General features: G+C 39.8%; 1 protein-coding gene across 1 annotated transcript in view; it reads right to left on the minus strand.

Annotated features, from left to right (window-relative positions):
• LOC111219053 (neural cell adhesion molecule L1-like protein) overlaps positions 1-22,636 on the minus strand; it is a 52,204-nt gene that overhangs the window by 14,755 nt on the left and 14,813 nt on the right. Inside the window, exons 3-23 of the mRNA XM_022741632.1 lie at positions 15,311-15,477; positions 14,764-14,872; positions 14,427-14,614; positions 14,220-14,342; positions 12,541-12,711; positions 12,137-12,172; positions 11,831-11,936; positions 11,537-11,718; positions 11,268-11,402; positions 10,514-10,654; positions 9,100-9,211; positions 8,157-8,323; positions 7,300-7,465; positions 6,589-6,728; positions 6,371-6,475; positions 4,555-4,752; positions 4,070-4,140; positions 3,728-3,950; positions 2,631-2,746; positions 852-1,056; positions 338-460 (exon numbers count right to left, since the gene is read on the minus strand). Of these exons, the coding sequence (XP_022597353.1) occupies positions 338-460; positions 852-1,056; positions 2,631-2,746; positions 3,728-3,950; positions 4,070-4,140; positions 4,555-4,752; positions 6,371-6,475; positions 6,589-6,728; positions 7,300-7,465; positions 8,157-8,323; positions 9,100-9,211; positions 10,514-10,654; positions 11,268-11,402; positions 11,537-11,718; positions 11,831-11,936; positions 12,137-12,172; positions 12,541-12,711; positions 14,220-14,342; positions 14,427-14,614; positions 14,764-14,872; positions 15,311-15,392 (2,899 nt within the window). The 5' untranslated portion in view covers positions 15,393-15,477. The remainder of the gene's footprint in view (positions 1-337; positions 461-851; positions 1,057-2,630; positions 2,747-3,727; positions 3,951-4,069; positions 4,141-4,554; positions 4,753-6,370; positions 6,476-6,588; positions 6,729-7,299; positions 7,466-8,156; positions 8,324-9,099; positions 9,212-10,513; positions 10,655-11,267; positions 11,403-11,536; positions 11,719-11,830; positions 11,937-12,136; positions 12,173-12,540; positions 12,712-14,219; positions 14,343-14,426; positions 14,615-14,763; positions 14,873-15,310; positions 15,478-22,636) is intronic.

Genomic DNA, 22,636 nt, shown 5'->3' on the forward strand with positions numbered 1-22,636 from the left:
TGGGAATCAAAACTCCTGCATGCTCAAAGGTAAACTTTAGTATCCCAGATGAACCCCCACCCCCCCCCACCCCCTCCACGCCCATCCCACCCCAACCCTCCCCACCCACACACACCTTCCTTCCCTTCCTCTGACCGATCTTTTCCTCACTTCCCACCACTGTACAATGGTACACCTACACTCCTGCTTACACGTCGCCTACAACGCCTCACGCCACAGAGAAAGCACTGAGCTCGGATCACGGTGAAATCTTATTACTGAAAAACCTTGCAAGGCCAAAGGTCTTTACTGTGTGTGTGAGAGAGTACTTAGTCAAACAAACATTGTGTGTACATACTGAGGTGGTACTGCAGGAGATAACCAGTCAGGATGCCGTTTGGCTCCAGGGGTGGTCCCCATACCAGCAAAATGGAGTCTTTCTGGGCATTGGAGGCGGTCAGGACAGGCACTTGTTCAGGAACTATGAAAATGACAGTGATGTTAATGACTCTACTGTACAGACATGTTTCTCTAGCAGCTTGTTTGTTATTTGGAGGTGGTTAAAAATGGTGTGGTGGTAAAAACATTTTAGGATGCTGTCAGTCATGTACAAATAAGTTTCAAGTATCTTCTCATGCTTGATATTTTTTCTGTGCACTTTATTTGGAAAGCTCTCTTAACCTTTTTAATGGCTACTTTATTTAAAGATCCCTCCAGACATGATCTGAGACATATGGAAAAAATACTCTCTACCCTCTGCAAGTTTGAGCGTGTTTTTTAGTCTGTGTGTACTTTGCCCAAGTATTCATAAGTGTGTGAGGAGCACCCATATGTTGTGTGCCGTATGCTATGTGTTGATCTCAACATCTCACCTCCCTCTGGAGTGTTGAAAGTGACTGGGTCGCTGTTGGGCCCATTGCCCTTCTTGTTAAACACGCTGACATTGAGTCTGTACTCGGAGAAAGGCGCGAGGCCTGGTACAATGGCATGACTCCTCCTCCCAGGGAAGGACAGGGACTGGCGATCATCTAAAATCTTGTTGGGATTCAGCAGACTCCGCTTCCTCAACCACTGAACCTGTTAGAGGGAAGTAAAGGGAAGATGTTGAGGAACGAGTCTGAACAGACCACAGAGAGGAGGGAGAAAGGAGGACTGCTCTTCCTTCCAGCTTCTTTTTCCATTTTGTAGACCTCACTCACATTCCGAGAGTTCAGGTCATAACGACCTCACATTGTTAGACAATAGTTCAGTGTTTAGCTTCTATTATGACAGATAGTGCCCAGATGGAGCCATTTATAGATAATAATGTAGGGAGAGGCATACATTAGATGAGACTACACAAATCCAGTTCCAGACAAGTATGAGTGAAGAGGAGCAAAAGGCAAGACACACGTAACATTAGTAAGATATGGACATGTGACATCTGGGTTAGACAGGTCCTGCTGCGCAACACATCTTCACAACTTGGTGTGGCACTTCTCTGATTCACATGCTGGCTTTGTACTGCTCATCATTTCTCCTTGGTGGCCAGATTATAAAAAAAAATACTTCTGCCTGTGACATCCTCGCAAAATCTTAAATCATTACAATTTTAGGGAATAATCCTTCTCCATGGACTCCATACTATAATGAATGCTCATTGCTAGAATAAATGTGTCAAATTTAAAAGACATACAAGTTAAGAACACAGAAAACTGTGAGCTTTATGCTTTACAAGCAGCAACACATCACTCATAAAGTTCTGTTCCTATATAGCTTTATAGCCAGACTACTATGGAAACTCAGGTAGCCTCAATGATCAATGGAGCTTGAGAGTATTTGAATACTCTATTCTGCCCCATATAAATGTTTGTTTGCACTTACAGTTCTGGTAGAAAAGGGCACTTATAACAGAAAAAGCAAAGAAATTGGTGTCTCTTTCCTGAGGATGTGACTTTGGTCATGACTCACTGCAGACATGTGAGTGAAAAGGGGTAAGAGAATATAATGACACCTAGAAAAAAAAAAAAAAAAACCTAGAATAAAGATGTAATTGCACTTGGTAAAACAGGTAAAGGATTTTGACCTTCCAAGTTACAGTAACTTTCCAAATCAAAGCTAGTGCTATTAGCCAGCAGCTCTCTCTAGCCTGCTGACCTTCCAAAAATATGAAGGCAATGGACATTACTTAAAAACCACATCGATAAAACTTCATTTTAGATTACAGTAATAACTTCATAAAGGTATATTATACAAGACATATTAAGTCATAGGACTCTGCACTTAATTTACACTCATTTGCCTTTTTGCCTTTTAATTACAGATACTTTAATAAGTGAAAGTTAACTATTCTACTTTTTACACAACAGTGTCCGCTGTAGCTCATTATCGTTTTGCACCAGCTGTATCGAGTAACTAATGGCAGGTAACCTTTGTTCCTGTAATTAGACCTACACAATTACCAGGTCAATCAATTATTTGGTAGTCGCCGCACATGTTACCCTATAACATTATTTGAGGATATTAACTGTAATTGCCTCATGTACCTATCTCACGGAAACACCAAGCAATTACTGTATTGTAAAATGCTGTTGTTGAGAGTTCCTGTGCTGCCTTCAGTCATACAGCATAGCCTGAAAAAAAAATCCTGCTTCAGGACTCTGAAAACTTACATTGTAGCCCCCTAGATGACCTCTCAGTGTGGAAGTGGGAACCGGGGTCCAGCTAACTCTCAGAACAGTGGTGTTGATCACCTCCACCGCTACATCCTGTGGTGCTGCGGTAGGAACTGAAGAACACATGGTGAAAGGTCAGGAGCAGCTGCAAACCATCGGTCATCTTTGCGGAGACTTTTTAACACTACCATAAAACATGTATGAAGAAAGAAAAATGAACTGAAAAATACTCGCAGATACTGTATAGTAAGTAAAACGATAAAAACCCTTTTGGCAGAAACAGCCTATTTAGATGGTCTGAGCTGTTACTTTAAAGTCAGAAGATGGTATTCTTTTGGTTTAGGGTTCTGTAGGAGTGATGTGTGGCTGTTTAAGGTGGTAAATAAACACCAGTGCTAGCAGATCAGCATGAAAGTGCACAAATACATACTCAGCTGGACACCACATAAAGCAGCTCAGTCGTTCAAAGCTGTTTTTTTCTCTTTCAGCAGGAAGAAATTCAAAACCAAACATGAAAAATGAAATCACTAAATATTTTCCTCTCTACATGTTACTGATCTGGCAGAGGAACAGAAGCACAGCGGACACTAGAGAGGGAAGCAGCCATTATGCCTGAGTAGGCCTACAGTGCAAAGTGTGTCGTGATCTGTCAAATCTCCGACAGCTTCTGAGACAGAAGTGGAAATTTGACATCCCTCTGCTCTACAAAGGTTACCTGCCACCTGCTGGATTTGAAAAGGGGTTTTTCTTTTTTCTTTCTCAGAGGGGAGGGAAAGTCACTACTGCACACCTGCACAGGGTTAAAACCACGGTCAAAAGGAAAAAAAAAAAGGAAAGAACTTAACCTGACACATTTTCCCGCAGACAATGCCACAAGACAACTGGAGACAGGGAGGGGTACGGTAACAAGAAGTTCACAGTAAGTCACAAGCAAAGCAGCAGCTACATGTGCTAGTTCAGCTTGAGTGCATGTTTTAATGAACTGATGAGACTTTGCTTATTGCTTATAAACATATCTTATACTGAAATTCTAAATGAAATATACCAATAACATGAATGCATACGGTAGAGGAAGTATTAAGTCTTCAACTCACCATCTTCTCCAGAGTAACCAGTAAAAACTTTAGGTTCTGGTCCCCATCCGTGGCTGTTCCTGCTCTGAATTTTGATCTCGTAGGGGACAAACGTGCCCGTGTTTTTCACTACAAAGGAGTGTCTTTTAACCAGGTGATCCTTCCACGGATCTTCCACCCCCAGTTTCCGGTAGCTCACCTTGTACTCAAGGCCTGGGCCATTATGCTCCATAGGCAACAGCGGCTACAACAGGACAATGTACGGATGACTTAGCAATCATTAAAATGATTTCATACTATAATGGTTACTAGTGAACAGTCTTAAAGATGAGGGTATTTTTTTTTATAAAATATTTCTCTTACCTCCCAGCTAATGTCCATTTGATGAGGAAGATGGCCTTGAATTTTGATGTTCTCTGGGTTCCTATCAGGTGCTTTGGAGAGATTTGTTTAGTTGTATAATCATATTATTACAAATGCAAAAATATCTTGTGCTAATCTTCCTGTTTTGATTGTAGTCCTTTACAGCTAAAATGCAAATATCTAGCCATGCTATTCAGCTCAAAGAGTCTCTTTGGTAGTAGAAGTATCCAGTTTTCATGATAAACATATATGAGAGCAAAGGTTAAGTAGTAACATGTGCTGGAATGGATACTTTAGGACTTTAAGGGCTTCTAACACCCAGAAATATCTACACCCCCTACTGCTACAAAGTCCTGTGGCCAAAGGCCGGCCTTTCCATATGGCAAGTCTCTGCACGTTTCAAAAGAAACGCTACAAATTTGCATGCTTTCACAATCGACAGATAACCACAGCAGAAAATGTTAATTAAAGGGAGCGAGTCTTACCAGCAGGGGGTGTTTTGTATCTCTCAGTGGGCTCACTAGGGGGTCCAGGCCCAACGGCATTAACAGCATACACTCTGAACTGGTAGTTAAGGTGTCCGTGTAGTACCAGCTCAGCTGTTGCCTGGTTACCGGGGACTTTCTGTAGCTCCTTCCACCTGCCAGGATCCCATTGGCTCTCCTCATACTCCACTACAAATTCTGTGCTCAAGCAGGAGACAGGAGACATAACACATTCAGTCATCAAAAGCATGCATCAGACTCATTCTGTTTGTTTCACTTACAGTCATTCATCCATTACCTACAGTACAGGTTTAATACTTTCACGAGACCAATAATAGAAAACATTTTAATAAATATGATAAGAAGAGGAGAAGATCAATACCACTGTCACATGTGTGAGTCCAGTATGAAGTTGGAGTCAGGACGCAATTATCTTAGCTTAGTAAGGATGGTGTAACATCCCAACAAACAAATAGTTATTTTCGGTTAATGTACAAATAAAAAAAAAAAAGGGATATTACAGGTTAATTAGTGACAGACTAGCTGTTTCCCCTGCTTCCAGTCTTCATGTTAATCGCCTTCTGACTTGATCTCTGCGCTTAATGCACATCACAGAAGTGCTGACCTTGTAAAAGATGAGATGATCTCATGTAAAAGGTGAATTTCTCAAAACGTCAATACCTATCTTGCAATAGTGCAGTCTATTTACCTTCTGAAATGTTCTGCAAATGTAACATTTTAGTAGTATTATTATTATAAAGAATTTAAAACAAAACCCACAATAGCTTCATTCATGCAAACTGTGTGATCCACAGATATCGCTAATAACTGGCCTCACGACTAATGTCTCTTGCTCCAAGATGTTTAATTAAGCAAATAAATTAAAATTAATCCACATTTCAGACTCATAAAGGCTCTTCAGGCATATCTGTTCTCATTTCTGATCATAGATGACACATATCAAAGCTAAAAAACATTACAAGCCTAAAAGAGGACACAATTATCAACTGATATAAATTGTTATCATCACTAAGTTCCAAAAATAAATGACTCCCTTATTGAAGCGTAAACGAGAGACAAGCTTCCCTGCCAGGATCCTCAGCGCTTTAAGGCTATTTGCAGCCATCGCTTTTTAAAAAAGCACTCAGCAGTGATCACAGCAGCAGAATCTGTTAACAGCCCCTTTTCACAACAGACGAGACATGATATTTAGCTCAATTAGAACTTGCATCAAAGAGCAATTCTAATCCAGTTTTTAACAGCAGTCAGCAGACTTCAGGTGGTACATGTTGCTGTGAGGAGATCTATTATCCACACAGCAGTCACTGAGCAAAATCAGCTGAAACTGCATCCGTGTGCCTGGGCTAAAGGTGTGTTTGTGTATGTGCTATCATCTATAGTCTAATATGTTATCTTTTGAAGAAAAGTTGCCATCTCTGGTTGGACAATAAAGTTGGAATCTTCTGTTCTCTCAGCAGGGTTGTATCTTAAAGAGGCTTATAGTTGGCACCGACTCATACCTTATAAGATTACCTCATAAATGAAAATACTCAGAGGCAGTTTTGTTCTTCTGCTTCCACGCTGTACTACACTAATTATTTTGTAATGGCACCATAGTTGCACAGTAATTACATCATTGTGTAATCTGTAAACTGACGAGTAACAAGCAATGGTCACAATAGCACACAGTATACGAGTAGCTGTTGATGATGTTTCTCTGTTGCATCCCCCCCACCACCACCACCCACCCCCCAAAAAAAAAAAAAAAAAAAAAGTTAAAAGTTAAAGAGCATGCAGAATTCAGATGAACCTGTACCTGTTATAGAGCTGTTGTGATCACTCCCGGGTACCCAAGACAGGGAGACATTCCTTGGACTCTTAAGTTCAGACAGCTTTAAACTCATTGGTGCATCAGGAACATCTGCAACACAAAATACAAGCAGCAACATTAGATTAAAATGTAATAAATTACTTCCAAAAATGTGTAATAAATACGTAATGAATGATCTATATATCATTCACAAATGATCTTACCCAGTACTGTGAGTAGTGCAGTGGCACTGTCTTCATCTAGACTGGTTCTAGCAATGCATGTGTATGTTCCTTGATCACTCAGGTTCACATTCATGATCTGCAGCATGCCGTCGTCCACAAAGTATCTGAACTTATGAGTGCTTCCATGAGAAAAGACAGACATAAATAATAATATATGATTATAACAGTTATTCTTAATGGATGAATGAATCATTCAGTGAGCATATACTCGCACCAGGGATTTAAAAACAGATCTGTATCCTTATCTGTGGAGCTGTATCAAAATGCACATAGTTATAGACAATCGAGGTTTATGATTCATGGTGTCATTCAATTAAGTGCAAAGCAGAAATGTAATATCGCTGACTTACGAAATCATAAAAAAAAAAATCCTAAATTACCAGATATGCATTGATTGCATGCATATGATTTGATATTCTGCTAATTAACTAGGTAATACAGACCAAAAAAAATATAACGTCCTTGGCATAGTTAACCAATCAATCCATCAACCAGACAATAGAAATCTATAGACAACATCCCTTCCATCTGACCTTCCAAGTCCGTCTGTACTTATCAAGATAAGAAACTCCTTTGGGACTTTTTTTCTTGCTTAGCATTAGCATGCAGGAAAAGACACTGAACAAAGCCATTGCGAACACAAACACACCTGAAAACCAATGGAAACACTAATCAAACGCCACCACCTACCTGGAATTTTCCTCAAAGGAAAGTGGGATCTCCTCCCCATCCTTTTTCCATATCACCTCAAAGGTGCTCCACAGGCTTTTATCAAGTTCTGCCTGGCACATCAACTGGGCTGTGGTCCCACTGATGATCTGCACATCCTGAGGTGGATCCACTATTTTCGTAGGGTCTAAAGATAAAACACAATTAAACAGACAGGATAATGATGTTTGTCTTGTTAGGCTGTAGCCTAACTCCTGCATGTAAATGAGTCTTTCTCACAGTAACTGCCTCATTGATGAGTGAAATGAGTAACCAAAATGGAAATGTCTTGATATTTCTCGATAAATTTTCTTGGTAACTGGTAAAAATGAAAAACATATTTATAAATATGTTCCATCATATTATTATTTATGCTGCATCTATTTACAACATCAATGAAAGATGAATTCAAAGTAGAGATGTGAAGATATTTATTGGCTTTTCAGCACAGCAATATTTCAAAGAACCTAACACAGACATACCACCTAGTTTTACCCACTTGATCAATCAAAGCAGAGCATGTGGAAAAATAAAAAGCCTTCTGCCGTCAGTATCTTAAACCTGTCGGTTTACACAGTTTTTGTTGTGTGATTTTCAATAATAAGCCAAAGTCTTCTATTGAACAAATGACCTGCAAAATCCGATGTCTCAGTTCTAAAAGTACTGGGCCAATTTTATTGACTTTCATGTTGAAGGGTCAGTTCACCTGCTTATCCACACAGCTTGAAATATTTGAAACTGTTCATCATTTGGGTGAATTGGCCATTTAATGAATGATCGCATGCAGGGACTAGTACTACACTTGCTCAAAGAAAGCAATAATCATTTTGCTGAGATACCTTTCACATCCAGCACAGCAGTGACAGCTGAATCCCCCTCCGTGTTAAAGGCAGCACACACATATTTCCCACTGTCGTCTTTTTCTGCACTGATGATTTGCAACGATCCATTCTGGAGAGAAATAAATCGCTCTCCCCTGATAGTTTCTGGTGTATCATCTTTGGCCCTAGAGCAGAAAAGTTTTCACACCTTTGAGCCAAGTTAAAAATGCCTATTTAATTTTCACTGTCATTTTCAGCTATTTCTCTTCCGCACCCTGAATGATCTTCAGTATGTCATATATAATTTAATGTATCATTTATTTTCTTCCTTTGAATTTCAGTTGACTGCACACTCATCTTTTAAAAGAACTGTACAACAAAGCTTCTCAAGCAGGTTTGGGTTGAATCCTAATCTAAATTAAAGCAAAACATTGTCAGGCTTGTTGATGAGATTGAAGTGGAGCATCGTCTAATAGAATCAGAAGAGCTATCCTCATGTTGTGTGGGTTTTTGTAAGGTCAAATGTGTTTTGTCATGGACTGTCTGAGATCCTGTTTCCCCTTTGTGGAACTGTAGCAGAGACACAGTGGTAGTTAACAGGATTTAATTAGACCAGTTTCAAGGAGCGGAAGGAGGATTATCTCATTAAACAGACATAAGTGTCAACATCAGACTATTTCATGCAGACACCTGCAGCAGTGTGGAATTCATAGCATGACTCACTGCGGTGATACTCTGTGTGCTCTGGTTCATTCTTTGGGCTACAGCACAGACATCTACACACTGCACACAATCTGCACACCTTACACACTGATGCAGTGATGTGAGCGCATGGATAAAACCATAGTTATGAGAAGAGAACATATCACATCAAATAAAGGTGTCAAGTTCTTTTTATGTGAAGCTCCGCACTGAAGGATGTCACCAAGATTAATTCCTGATTTGCCTGTTGATCACTTACCAAGAGATGGTAGGTGGTGGAGAGCTAAAAACACTGCAGTTCATGATGATGTCCCCTCCTACTATTACAGCATACTCGTGGTAGTCCCTTGTCAATATCAGAGGAGCGATATCTAAAGGTAAGTGGAAAGAAGAGAGATTACAGCTGCTCAAATGTCAAGTTATTCCCCATGAGATTTTTTTCCCCCAAGAAATAGAGGCAGAAGAAAAGACGACTGGAAATACAGATATAAATCATATGTAGGCACAAGCATCTCAGAGAGCAGAAATGTTAAGTAAGAAAATCTCATTCAGAACTACACTGACATTTGTAATGGTGCAATGTCTACAAAAGAACTGTGTACTTCTATAAAATTAATATTACTATTATTATTATAGTTTAATATTACTGTTTTAGCAGTTAGTGGAGTTATGTAGAGTGGTCATGACTAGGTGAAAGATGGCCGTAGACCTGAAACAATTAGTCAATTAATCAACTGACAGATAGTTAATCAGCAACAACTTTGATAATTGTTGAATCATTTCAGTAATTGTGTCTTCTACGATAGCAGAGGAAGTCCTGTGTCTTTGTTTTGGACCAACTGATCAGACAGAACAAACTGTTTAAATATGTCAACTTGAGCTCTGGGAAATTGTGATGGGCTTTTTTTCCTGACACTTTATTGACCAAATAATGAATCAATTAATCAAGACAGTCAATCAAAGTAATATTCACGAGTGTTGCGATAGAAGTAAGTGATCAAATTGTTTGCATGCTGATGATCAGTCCAGTGTCTCGCTTGGTAGGTCACTGCCATCAGTGTGTGAGTGTATGGGTGAATGGGTGAATGAGAGGCAAATATTTAAGTATAAATAATTGGACCAAAGCACTTTATATGTAAATGTAGACATTCACCATATAATTTTCTAAACTACAAATCATTTCTAGAACTATAAATAGAAGAGCTGGTTAAACTTCAGCTGAGAGAAAAAAAAACTCCTTGAGTCTGTAACAGCCTAGAGCAACATGCAGTGCTGCATTTCTAGTTGTAGAACCAAGAGACAGCTGCAGACAATCTTAGAGCTATGCGTTTCTTTTAATTTATTTATTTTATGTTGCTAATTTGCAGCAGCCAATATAAATCTTACAATCCATTACTTAAAGACTGTTGCTGGCCAGGCATTGTCTGTCATGGTTATAATCGACCGTTAGGCAAATGCTTCCAGAATGCTAATGGGATCAGATTAAACACTGTTTGTAAAGAGAATGAACCGACTCAAACTCTGAAGGAACTGTGAAATGCTACTGAGCTCACCCAAACTACACATTATTTCCCAGACCCACTTGTACCTGATAAAGTAGCCACTGTGTTTACTAGCTAGTAACTTTGTCTTCGCTGGCTAGGCGGGGTTAAAGTGTTGCTGGTCACACTCACTTGTGATCATGATGTTAACATTGGCCAGAACACTGCCATGACGGTTGGAGGCTTCGCACTGATAGACAGCACTGTCCTCGGACCTGGCGTTATGGAGCACCACAGTGTCGTCAAGCACTCGCCTGTTGCTCCCTGGGTCGTCTGCAACAAAGAAACACAACACCAAAATCATTCCACAAGGGCTACGCTAAAGCAAAGGTCACATGTTTGAAGGCTAACGCTGATGTCACTACTTGAAAGTTTTTTAAAAATCTGATAAAAAATTAGAGTTGCAGTCATTGAATAATTGATTAATCAGTTACTTGATTGACAGAAACTTGGCTATAACTATTTTGAAAGTCAAAATGACTTTTATACGTTCTCTGGTTCCAGCAGCTCAAATGTGAAGATTTGCTGCTTTTCACCATTTTACATTTTACTATTTGGGTTTTGAACTGTTGGTTGGAGATAGCTCTGCAACCTTGGAAGTTCTGACCAGATAAATGGATAATTAAAATAATTGTTACTTATAATCAGTAAAGACTAATATTTCCTCTAATGCTATCAGTGTATAATCCAGTTTATTCAGTGTATTTTAAATTCTGAAACAAATCCAATTTCTAGTCAAGCCTGTCCCAAGAGTTTTAAAGAACACTTAGCAAAACAGCTGCTTGTCGACTTGAACTTGTGGTTATGTGCTTGAAGTTTGGTGCACCGTCCTTCTGCCCAGTGGCAAAAGATGTATAAAACCACAGTTAGAATTATTCCCACTCACCTCGGAGAAATTCACCATTCCTCCTCCATGTTATGTCTGGCGTTGGCTTTCCACTGACCGAGCACTTGATGTGAACATCAGACCCAATCACAGTCAGCTGGCTCTGAGGAGGCTCTGTCAGCCACTTTGGCGGCTCTGGGAGATGTTAAGGAGAGCTGTGTTGGTCTGAGTCAAAACAACTGTCATCACTGTGCCAACAGCTTTCTCTTTGAAGCAAAAACAAATGCACCCACAAATACATACATAATTAGTCCCTGATGTTGACCTACCTTCCACTATTACATCAAAGTAGTGGACAGCCTGTCCAGCAGAGTTGTTGGCTTTACACATGTATTTCCCCTCATCCGTTTCATCTATAGCAGAGATGGTCAACAGCTTTCCAAAGTTGTTAAATTTTGTCCGCGAAGGCAGCTTATCTCCCATTTTCATCCACTGTACCGATGGAGTGGGGCTACAACATGAAACCGTGACAAGTAATGAGGTGTAATGGCAGATAAATATGATAAGTAGTGTTAATAGAGATAATGTGGTTGCAGAGGTGATAATAGAGCATATATACATACAATCCCTCTGGTATACACTCGAGCTGTAGCTCCTCTCCCTTCAACAACACCTTCTCCGTCTGAACACCAGAGGGCAGCAGCAGGCCAGGTTTTCTCACTGGGGGGGCTTCAGCAGCATTGACCATAGAGAACAGTCTTTGTCACCCAAATATATCATTTTAATCAACAGTCATTAATACTACAAACAAGTTTATAGTCAGTCTATTATCTGCAGCTTTTTGCAACATGCAAACCAACTGTGTTGCCTGTTCATGAAGATTGTTTTGATTTTTATTGTGAAAGCTTTGCCATGGGAAGATCACTCACTGTCATCGCTGCTGTCAGACTCATTGTCAGCTTTCACTGGAACAAAAACAAAATGCTGTGAGAATAATTCTGGTAATGACAGTGATAAACATGCTTCACTAACATGTATTGCTCAATCCAGCATCACAACAGAGTTTCTTAGAGCATAAACATGTTAAGGCAAGCCCTGCTTCTTGGTATGCAGTAGATGAATATCTTAAATATACTCATAAAAGTACATGGAACAACATACAAATGTCCTCGCTTTGCACTTTTGGAAAAAGCTAAAATGGGCTATACTGATGTTTGTGTTTTAAGATATGTATCAGATTTGCTCCTCTGGGATCTGTTATTGATGTCATGTTAAATAAGTGAGCTGTAGTTGTACAGCTGTATTTAGGTTAAAGCCATTTTTTCAAACTTACAGCTCTTGACTACGACTGCCATGGCGGTTTTCTGGACGATGGTGCGTATTCTGGAGAAGGCGGCAAAGCAACAGTAATCCCGACGACTGTCGTTCTGTAAGGCATTAGAGAAGTACAGGTTGCCATCAACGCCCATGGAAACCCTCTCATCCTTCTCAATGTGCTGGAGACCTGGAAAAGAACATAATAGCCATCAGTGTCAGCAATGTCTGTATCTAATGTCAACCCTTGTTCTTAATTGTGGCTATAAAAAAGACACAAATTGGGACTTTCACATCCATTCTCAAATATATTCCTTGTGTGCACCAGAGGGACAAAACTCAAAGGTGAAAATTACTTCAAAAATCTCATCATGAGACTCAGGGCAGGAGAAGAGAAACTGCAACACAGCATAGCCTCATATTCACAAGACATTAATGGAAATGCCCTAAAGAGCTTCCTTGTATAGTGCCAGGGAACTCATAAGTGCACTGTGACAGCATATTTGGTTTACATAGAGCTATTATTTAAAGTTACGGGTCAGTGGCGCCCTATGTCGCTCCTTGGTCAGCCCATTCACAGTATTTAACAGCTTCATTTAAGACATAGCCTTAAGACATTGGTTGTTATGTCAGTGTTCAAGCCAAACTCATAAAAAAACATATTTGGTTCTGATTTATGTCACTTGGCACTTAAGGGAAATATGGGCCACTAATACGAAGAGAATAATATTTTTTCAACTCATGCGCATGGACAGGATGCAGAGAGCACCATGTTCTGCTGACAGTGAAGAAGAACATCATTACTGTTTTCATTGATGCGTCTCTACTTTTCAGACAAGCTATGGTACATATGAAAGTATATTTTATCATGTTTTTGACGTATCGATTCTTGTGACAATCCCTCAAAATATAAATGTGTGAAACTAAGACTAAAAAACAAAGACTTTAAACAAAATCTAAAGCAAGAGTTGCACAGGTGTTTTCATTCATTCTGTCCCATGCCTGTGGGCAGCCTCTTATGTTTTTCTTTCTCATATCAGCCAGGTTTGTTGGAGGCGGAAGAGAACCTCCCAAGGGGCTGGGCAGAAAACTCAACCCTTACTTATAAAACACCTCAGACAGAAGTGAGGTGACCTTTTACACAGTAAATCACTTCCTTTGGCAGTAGTGGGAAAAAAGGACTCTGCTGTGAGGTAAACTTGTGCGCCTCAAGTATGCACCTTTCCTAAACTATCCTTCTTATAGTCACCTTCACTGGAGGCCAGTGGATGGTGACAGCACCATGCTTCTTCCAAAGCACAGGGTTTCACCAGCTACTTCTTTTCACCTGCGAGGATCACATCTCCACATTATCTACACTATCCCTTGACCCCTGCACGGAACTAGTGCAATGACAAGCTTCTTACTCCTGAGCAGTGAAGGCATCAGCATCCTTCAAAGGATATACATGTTGGATCATCTAACAGCATCTGAAACACTCTTTCCTGCATTCAACAAGTAACAGTCATTGACACCCACTTTCTGCTGTGACTAGCCAGGTGTACAGAGAAGTGAAAGAAGCCAGGAGCTGAACTTTTATCTCATGCTCTCTGTGCAAAACCATGAATGTCTCTGAGGAAAGACTGTCCCCATTCATACCCCCACCCCAGGCAGGCAACCCTGTAAATTACAAGCATAAAGAGTCGCTTATTGGCTTACCAATAGACATCCAGTAGATCTGACGTGGAGCCACGCCCTTAGGAGGGTTACACTTCAGGATGATTGGCTCTCCCTCCTTAACAACAATGGGATCAATTTCCTCCTTTGGAAATTTGGGGACACCTGATCCAAAAAACAGACGTTAAACAAAATGCTTCTGAAAAACATTAGTCAGAAACACAAGCTGTTCATGTAAAGGATACTCACTGGGAACTATCAATTCAGTCTCCTCTGTTATGGCAGTTCCCACCTTGTTGTAGGCGTAGCATCTGTATTTACCCTGGAACTGGATAAGGTGCTTATTAGGAAGCACAAAAGTGCCACCTGTGTAAGTTGTTTTGTTTGTTGCGATATAGGGAGGGATAAAGTCTTTGCCATCTTTTGTCCATCTGTATCTGTTGGAGCAAAACATACAGCAGGTTTCCTTCAACGAATCTCTGATCAGTGATCAATGTTTTTTTTGCAACTGATGAAAGCAGCTCATCTTTGATCAGTGATGGTGTGTTTTTTAATTTACGACAGAGATCATGCTGATGTCACTTACTCTGGTGGTGGGTTGCCCCTGGCTTCACACCTGATAGTGACAATGTTGTCAAAAGGAAGGGCAATAATAGGACCTGATGTGTGAGTTGTTATGGTCGGAGGCTGCTCCACTATGATATGAAGAAACATACATACAAAATGATCACAGAAATGTTAAATGTTGACATTAAGTTTCTAGTTCTTTCCTGCTGCTCTGTATGAAGAAGAGAACTCTGCAACTTGGCAAAGTTGTGTGCCAACAAGTCTGCATAATCTGGACAAATAAGGTGCTTAGATAGACAGTGAACTAAAATAGCACACCAGGACTTGATTGCAAAGCATTCTTAGCCCTAAACAAAGAAACCTCTGCTGCAACAATTTACTTTAAGTTGTTATTTTTTAGTCACAATTTTAAAAGCTTATATTTATGAACATGTTTTTTGACAAATGATATGTTTCTCAGAACAAAGAGAGAGGAAAATCATTTTAGTCTTCCATTTGAATCAAACCTTATAAATCGACTCAATATCTATTGGGGAAGTACTTATTAAGTATCATGACACTCGTACCTTCCAGAGGAATCTCGAGGCCTGCCGCCCTGAAGGTCAAGGCCAAAAGCAGAGCGAGCTGCAGGCTCCCTGCCAACCTCATTACTCTCCACTGGTTACTGGAGGCAGTACAGTACAAAACGTGCTGATCAGCTGTCGTCACTTAGAATTTGTAAGGCACAGAATACCTGGAAGAGACAGAATAATGTCAAAAAATTTAAGGCCCAGGTTAAATAACTCAACTTGGAAAAAAACACTGTCTTTTTCATTTCTACAAGCGGTCAGATAAGAGCCTTACAAGCACCTCTTCTAATCAGAGAAATGCAGCGCTGAATGAACAGCCCTGAGGGGTTACATAGTTGCTTTGCTCCAAACGGACAGCAAAGCAACTATGACTTGTAAGCTGGAGCTTGAATGGCATGAAATGGTAGAAAAGGGCCTAAACTGTTGAAGCTAAGTGGAAAAAACATCACAAAACTATATAAAATTTACAAAACAGCAAGATGTGTAAATTGAAAGCTGAATGGCCTAAAATGACTGAAAAATACCTAAAAAAGAATTTGTAACTTTGAGCTGTAACTTTTAAGCTCAAATGTGAATTACATTTCTGAGGCAATGCTGAATTGAGTGAAAAAGCAGCTCATACTGACTAAAGCACAGTGCTTTGAAAAGTTAATGTAAATGCTGAAATGTTAAACTGAAGGATGTGGGAGCTGAAGTCCATTAGCTGCAAAAGCTGAGAACTCTGTCTTTCTGTCTTCTTCAATTAATTTTCAATGGCAGAACTATGATTTAGAAAAAGTAGAATATTTCAAAAATTATAAATACTAGAGAAAAGAAAGATAATAGCAGAAATCTCCTCAGTGAGCTGAATGCTTTGATACTTGAATGGTTAGTGACAGAATGAAAGTAAAAGGAGGATCTCAAATCTAACACCAGTGGAGCAGGCTAAATTCAATATATATATCTGCTGCTGTATTTACTGTTGTACTGAAATCAGCTTTCTGTCCCCGTGTGTGTGTGTGTGTGTGTGTGTGTGTGTGTGTGTGTGTGTGTGTTAACAAGCAATATCCATCAGCTGTTTGCAGCTGGAAGACACTCTGGCCATTTAATAGAAAACGGTACAAAACATCAACAAAATTTTCACATCAACAGCACCACAAGACCTTCTTGAACACATCGATTTGCTTTTGGTGTTCCCAGTCAAAAAATGTGTAAACAGGAGCGAATTAAAAAAAAGGGTTCTTTCAGTATTTCTCTGAAAAATCCATTTCTGAATTTGTATTGCAGTATGGGGCAGTTGGATGGTACTCCCATCACTCAGAGGCTCACAGTTCTAATCATGTCATTAAGTCTCTCTGCTTTGATGGACACATTGTTTGAAAGAAAACAAATTTTCCTACATTCTGGGAAAAAATGATGAGTGAAGAGTGAAATTTGCGGTCGTGAAGACGAGTTAAAGTTATTTTTTTAGTTTTTGAGCTTCTCCCACTCTAGCGGTGATGTCATCCACTCTAGCCCTGAACAATATACACATCCATTATAAACTCAAAAATTGTCAGAAAAAAGCCTAAAACTTAAACTGTGACAACTTCAAAGCTGTAGAAGATATCAAAAACTTGAATATAAGTTTAATAGTTGAAAGTCTTGTGAAACATTTAAAGTTTGAACTTGTTTGCCTAAGTAGTTTAAGTTCAAAGAGACTGAAGTTTTCAAGGATTTGAGCATTGTCTCCATTCATTTGGATGGCAAAAAAAGTGGCAGAAAAAGATTTATATTTCCAATATTATAAATATCAAAAAGTTGAATACAAGAACTCTTTTCCTGAAAAAGCCGTATGTTTTGATACCTGAATGGTTTCTGTAACACAAAGTATGAAGGAGTAGTTAGGTGCTGAAGAAAAAAAAAGAATAGTGTGAATGCTGACTCAGCATTCACACTAACTAAAGACAACCAGAAGAAAAAAACATAAATAAGATCTGACAATATGAAATCCAATCAAATCTATATACTTTGCAGGGTTTTCATATGATAATCCCAATTAAAATACACTAAAGATCTTTCACTTTGATAATTTCATTTCAAACATGCTCTGCCTCAGAGTCAGAACATCATCTACTGAATGAATTTGAAGGCTTAGCGTTCAAAGGCAGAACTGTCACAAAGGAGTAGTAGAAAATATCAGAAAAGGCCTAAAAGAACCTGAAATTAAATATTTATTTATTCTTAATTTTGACTTTAATAGAATTAAATAGGATTAATTAAACTTCAGCCATTTGCACATTAGGGGCCCTATCTTTTCCCATCTAGCGCCCACGTTGTTTAAATAGCAAATACACTTGTGCCCATCTGAGCACCCATGAGCATGTTGGTCTTAAAATGAGGTGTGGTCAGACGCATTGCTGGCACACTGCTATCTTGAGGCAGCGGAGAGTAACAAACAAAAACCTTGGAGAGTGACCAACAAAAACCTGTCTGAAGTCAATGGCAAAGAATTTCAGGGCTCATTATCAAGATAGTAATATGCGCCATAGACAGCTGCACAACACACGTACACTTCTGCACAAGCAGAATGTGCCGAAAATGCGCTTCAGATGTTTGGATAAGTCAGGTGTAACATTACAATACAGCCCTCAATAGGTCAGAGCATTCTTTGTAGCATATTGTGTGTTGTATAACATTGTCATGAATCATTGATGTGTCTTGGACATAAATGAAGCTCTACAGAGAAGTGTTCTTTCTTACAACCTGGTTAATCTGCCACAGTGTTTCCCATTTAACCTTTTTTAGCTAGTGTTGCACACTGGAAGAAATGCATCAAGGTAAAACATAATTGTCCTTTAGATTTTCCTGGAAAATTCAGCCCTTTACATAGAAATCAGTCCACAGGCCGTTATAGGCAACTGAGAAAGTCCAGGAAAGTCTCTTTTTGTTAAATTACATTCCAATCCATTCACACGTTGGTAATAAAAAAGTGATTGATACATTTAAAATGCTTCACATTCTTACATATTCTACCTTTGACTGATGCAAAATTTCCTATTGAGGACTTTTAGCATCAGCTGATGCTCATTGTTGTGACGTCGTAGCACAAGCAGAGTACTTGTCTGGAGATTACCCTTTGAACTGTAAAGCTTGGGTGGTGGCATTGCATGGCATGCTTACAGTAAACCCGACTGGCACAAAGGATAAGCTGCTGTCTGCTACGATCACTAGATCCAAGATGGCAGACTATAAATTGGTCTAAGCCCGTCAGTATTTCACGGCTTAGTTCTCACAGTGCTGAGACTGTGGCGGCAGCACAGGCAATGCCAAATGGGTTCACCCTCTAGCTAATCCTGCTATCAGGAGAATGAAGGCAGGGAGATCCAGCAGTCATACAGTGTGCTGCTTAACAATGACTGAGTGCTACTCAGGGTTCTTCTAAGGACACAAGGCTGCATGTGTTGTGTCTTCTTAGTGAGAAAGGTTAATGTGGTAATTGTTGTAGACTAGATTCAGGATTAAGCTGCTTGACTTAAGAATCAATTAAACAAATTGAGAGATCATAGTAACGTATTATTTGCAATAAGGGCTTTTTGTGAATAGGATTGAATGGTACACAAAGCTGGTTAGATGTTTGTTCCAGTGGAGTAAACATACATTTTCATGTTGTAATAAAGCTGTAAGCCTCTCTCAGTCTCAGTCTGGTGCTATTTTTACTATATATTCACACACACACACACACGCACGCACGCACGCACGCACGCCTGCACACAGATAACGTTTTGCACTATTGCACAGGCACAGGCATACGTTACAACTTAACTAACAGTGTTGTGATTTAAATCACAGACAGAAAACCACATCAGACCAGCAGAGTCCTTGTTAGCTGGGAGGCGCACACTCCTCCAGTGACATGAGAAGTGGGACCTTTTATCCAGATTTGTCTTGATCCTGACAACACAGCAACAACCAAATGGACGACTTTCATTCACGTGCAGCAAATCCACTGCCTGGTGTACACTCAACAAACCTTGTGGGTTAGGCAAATTACTAAGCTGTATGCACACGTGGAGAACTGCAACCTGCCACTTTAATGAGAACTCAAACAAGGCTGACACAGTCTGTTTAAAAGGCAAAATCCTTAGAGCATAAAATGGGGTGGAGTCCTTATGTAAACAGGTAACAAAGCATTTGTTTTGGGAAACCAAGAGATCTATTACCTGAACACATGGCAGATCACAGCCACAAATCTGCAGGGATTGTGTTTCCTAAGCCAATAGTTGGCCAGGGCATGAAGAGTGTGACTACTACACGACTAATCCCTGCCAACACACACTATATACAATGACCCCCCTCCCCTCCTCTAAGCTCAAACTCAGTACAACCTCCCACAGACCAAACAGCACCTCCACAGACTATTTATGTGTAACTGCAAAGTAAAGATTGTTAAGTAATGCAGTATGCAATGTGCATATAATGTAAAATGTGCATGCAAATAAACATACAGTAAGTACAGAAAGAAACCTTGTCCTAACTGATAATAACAAACTTCCCATTAAGTGACCAATACTTACTCTTTTTTGAGTCATTCTACATCTTCAGTCCCCCTCCAGCAGAGGCCCAAGGCAGCTGCTCTACACATCCATAGAAAAAGTACAGGACAGAACCATTAAGGGGTCATTCCAGCAACTCTCTCTGAACCAACATCTCTGACATGTCCTTCCTCCACCACCTCACGTTTCTCCTCTCCTGGTGCACAGACACGCCTCCATGCCCGCCCCTCCACTCAAGCGGCTAAAGGAGCGACAGGAGACTCACTGAAGTGACATATGTCGCCAAAGCCTCTCACTTGGCAAAGAGGCTCTCTAAGCCTGTGACAATGAGTGGGACAAAGGCTGCACTGCGGGGCAACTCAGTGAGCATTAAAGAATGGGTGTAGAGGAAGTACAGGCATGCCTCTCTCTCTCTCTCTCTCTCTCTTTCTCTCACTTGGTTTACATCCATTTTTCCTTGATCCGTCCATCCTGCCTTCCACAAACTATGCACGCCCATTTACACCCGACTCCATCTCAATGATTTTAATGCAATGTGTCTTAGCTCCATTGAAAAGAGAAGGGAGTCATCTTCTCTCAGAGGACCAGAGCTTTTGTGGACATGTACTTTCATTCCCATGAGGTGCTTCAGGGTATTGATAAATGGAGGCTTTGGAGAACATGCCTGAAATAGACGTGACTTTGTTGATAGAAGACTATGATACGTGATTTGGCTTTTCCTTTCCAATTTTCAAGACGGACACTGTCCTGAGTGTTGTCCAATTTGTTTCCAGATCTGTACTGTATTGGGAATAAGTGAGATTTAATCAACAGCACAATTTGCTAAGCCTAATGGAGACATAATGACCATACCAATAGAGTATGCAATGCTCACAGTGCCCTGCAGGGTCATCCAGTGAGCAGGAATATGGGTTAACATTCAAAGTCCAGTGTATCAGAGGTTGAAACGAACTAGTGCAAGCTCATTGTTAGTATTACACTGAGATGATCTAACTATGAGATTCATAAATGCCAGATAAAGTGAAGAATGACAGTGTGACATTTTAAAGAAAGCTTCAGTGAGTAGTTCTTGAGTGTAAAGATCTTAATTTACTGTGCCTAATAAAGAAATGAAAAGTCTCTTCCATAATTCTTTCTTGTTTCTGTGTTTACTTATTTGCAGATAAAAAAAATTGGAAGCTAAACCTTTTATGCTGTTCTACATTTTTACTTTTAAATCAGTGACTGATTCAGACTTGCCTGCAATTCAGCCTAAAGTCACTGCAAGTGCAGAATGACTGGACATAATTACACAGTCCATTTAAGACTGTTGTCTTTAAATGGATCTTTTCCATGTGTAAGAGAGCAGGGCTTCTGTAAACATAGAGAAATCAGCATAACGGACCTGCACGTTCATTCAGAGCTTTACATGCCATGTGGACATGGGACAATGTGCTCAAAAGATTAATACAAATCAAAAAACAACAGCCGTAACATGACCATGTTGCAACAACATGCACTGTCAAGCCTAAGCAAATACACACACAGTCACCTGGTTGTCCGTTATGAGAACTGGGACAAGCAAAGTTAGAGCCAAAAGGAAAGGAGACTGAAAATATAACATGACAGTCACTAATACATAATATAATACACATATTGTATGATAACATATGTTTCTGACATGATATGAAAGACTGTCAGACTGATGATGACAATTTCTTCTTCCTGTGTGTGTGTGTGTGTGTGTGTGTGTGTGTGTGTGTGTGTGTGTGTGTGTGTGTGTGTGTGAATTAAGTCAACTCAATTTTGTTCAATGTTGTGTAGAGTTTTAAATTTTGTGGACTACATACACAACCATATTTCAGACTCATTGTTCTAATTATGACTCACAGCTTATGAGTGACACCTAGTTAGTCACACAGTGAAAAAAACAAAAACACATTTGAGGGGAATGCACAGGCTTTTCAGGGTCTCTGATCATGACCAGTCTCACTGTGCTTGTTAAATTAACGTGAATGTTAAACAAATGAGATACAACGACATTTGTGAATTCCTACTTCCCGTCTCCACCAACACCTCAATCACCTGTGGAGCCCTGAAGCCCTTCCTCCTCGACAGTCCTTCCTTCTGGCACTTTCTTTTTCTTTTTATTTATCAATTACAAGTTATTTACTTCTGTCTTTATACATCAGCTCCTAAATACACAGTAATCACAAGACACCTTCCAGACAAACCAATGGCTTCACATACTGCAGCATTAGATGACTGTGTTAAAACTACTGTATAAAAACATATGGGCGTGTGTGCATGTGTGTTATGAGCATAATCAAAGACCGAATCAAACGTCACCAGCACACACCTAAGTTTGTACTGTCACTCAATCACAACAACAGCTGAGGTTGTGACCCATTGTTGTTTCTATAACAATCTCACACATTGCTTGAAATCACTAATTGTGTGAACTATGTGTGGAAACTTCATACAAGCATACAACACATGACTGCACACACAAAGGAAACATATCATGACAAGCTTGGCTGTCAACATGGACAATGACAGCAGTGATGGGGGGGTTGGGGGTGGGTGGCTGACAGAGAAGAAACCAGCCTTCAGACAAACTCCATTCATTAACAAATACTAGCGTGCTCTTCCAAACAAAACTGTCCCCTGTCTACTTTGTTTTAGCAAAGTAAACAAACTGATTTAAACTCAATGAGCTGGGCTACTTAAGGTCTCATTCTTATAAACTCAGGATGTTAATGTGATAGCACAGAAGGTTGTAAAATATTACAACTGGTTCGTTATCCAGGCGTCATGAATTTGATCATTT

The sequence above is a fragment of the Seriola dumerili genome, unplaced genomic scaffold (genome assembly GCF_002260705.1).
Source record: "Seriola dumerili isolate Sdu_G_001 unplaced genomic scaffold, Sdu_1.0 BDQW01000056.1, whole genome shotgun sequence".
NCBI lineage: Eukaryota > Metazoa > Chordata > Actinopteri > Carangiformes > Carangidae > Seriola > Seriola dumerili.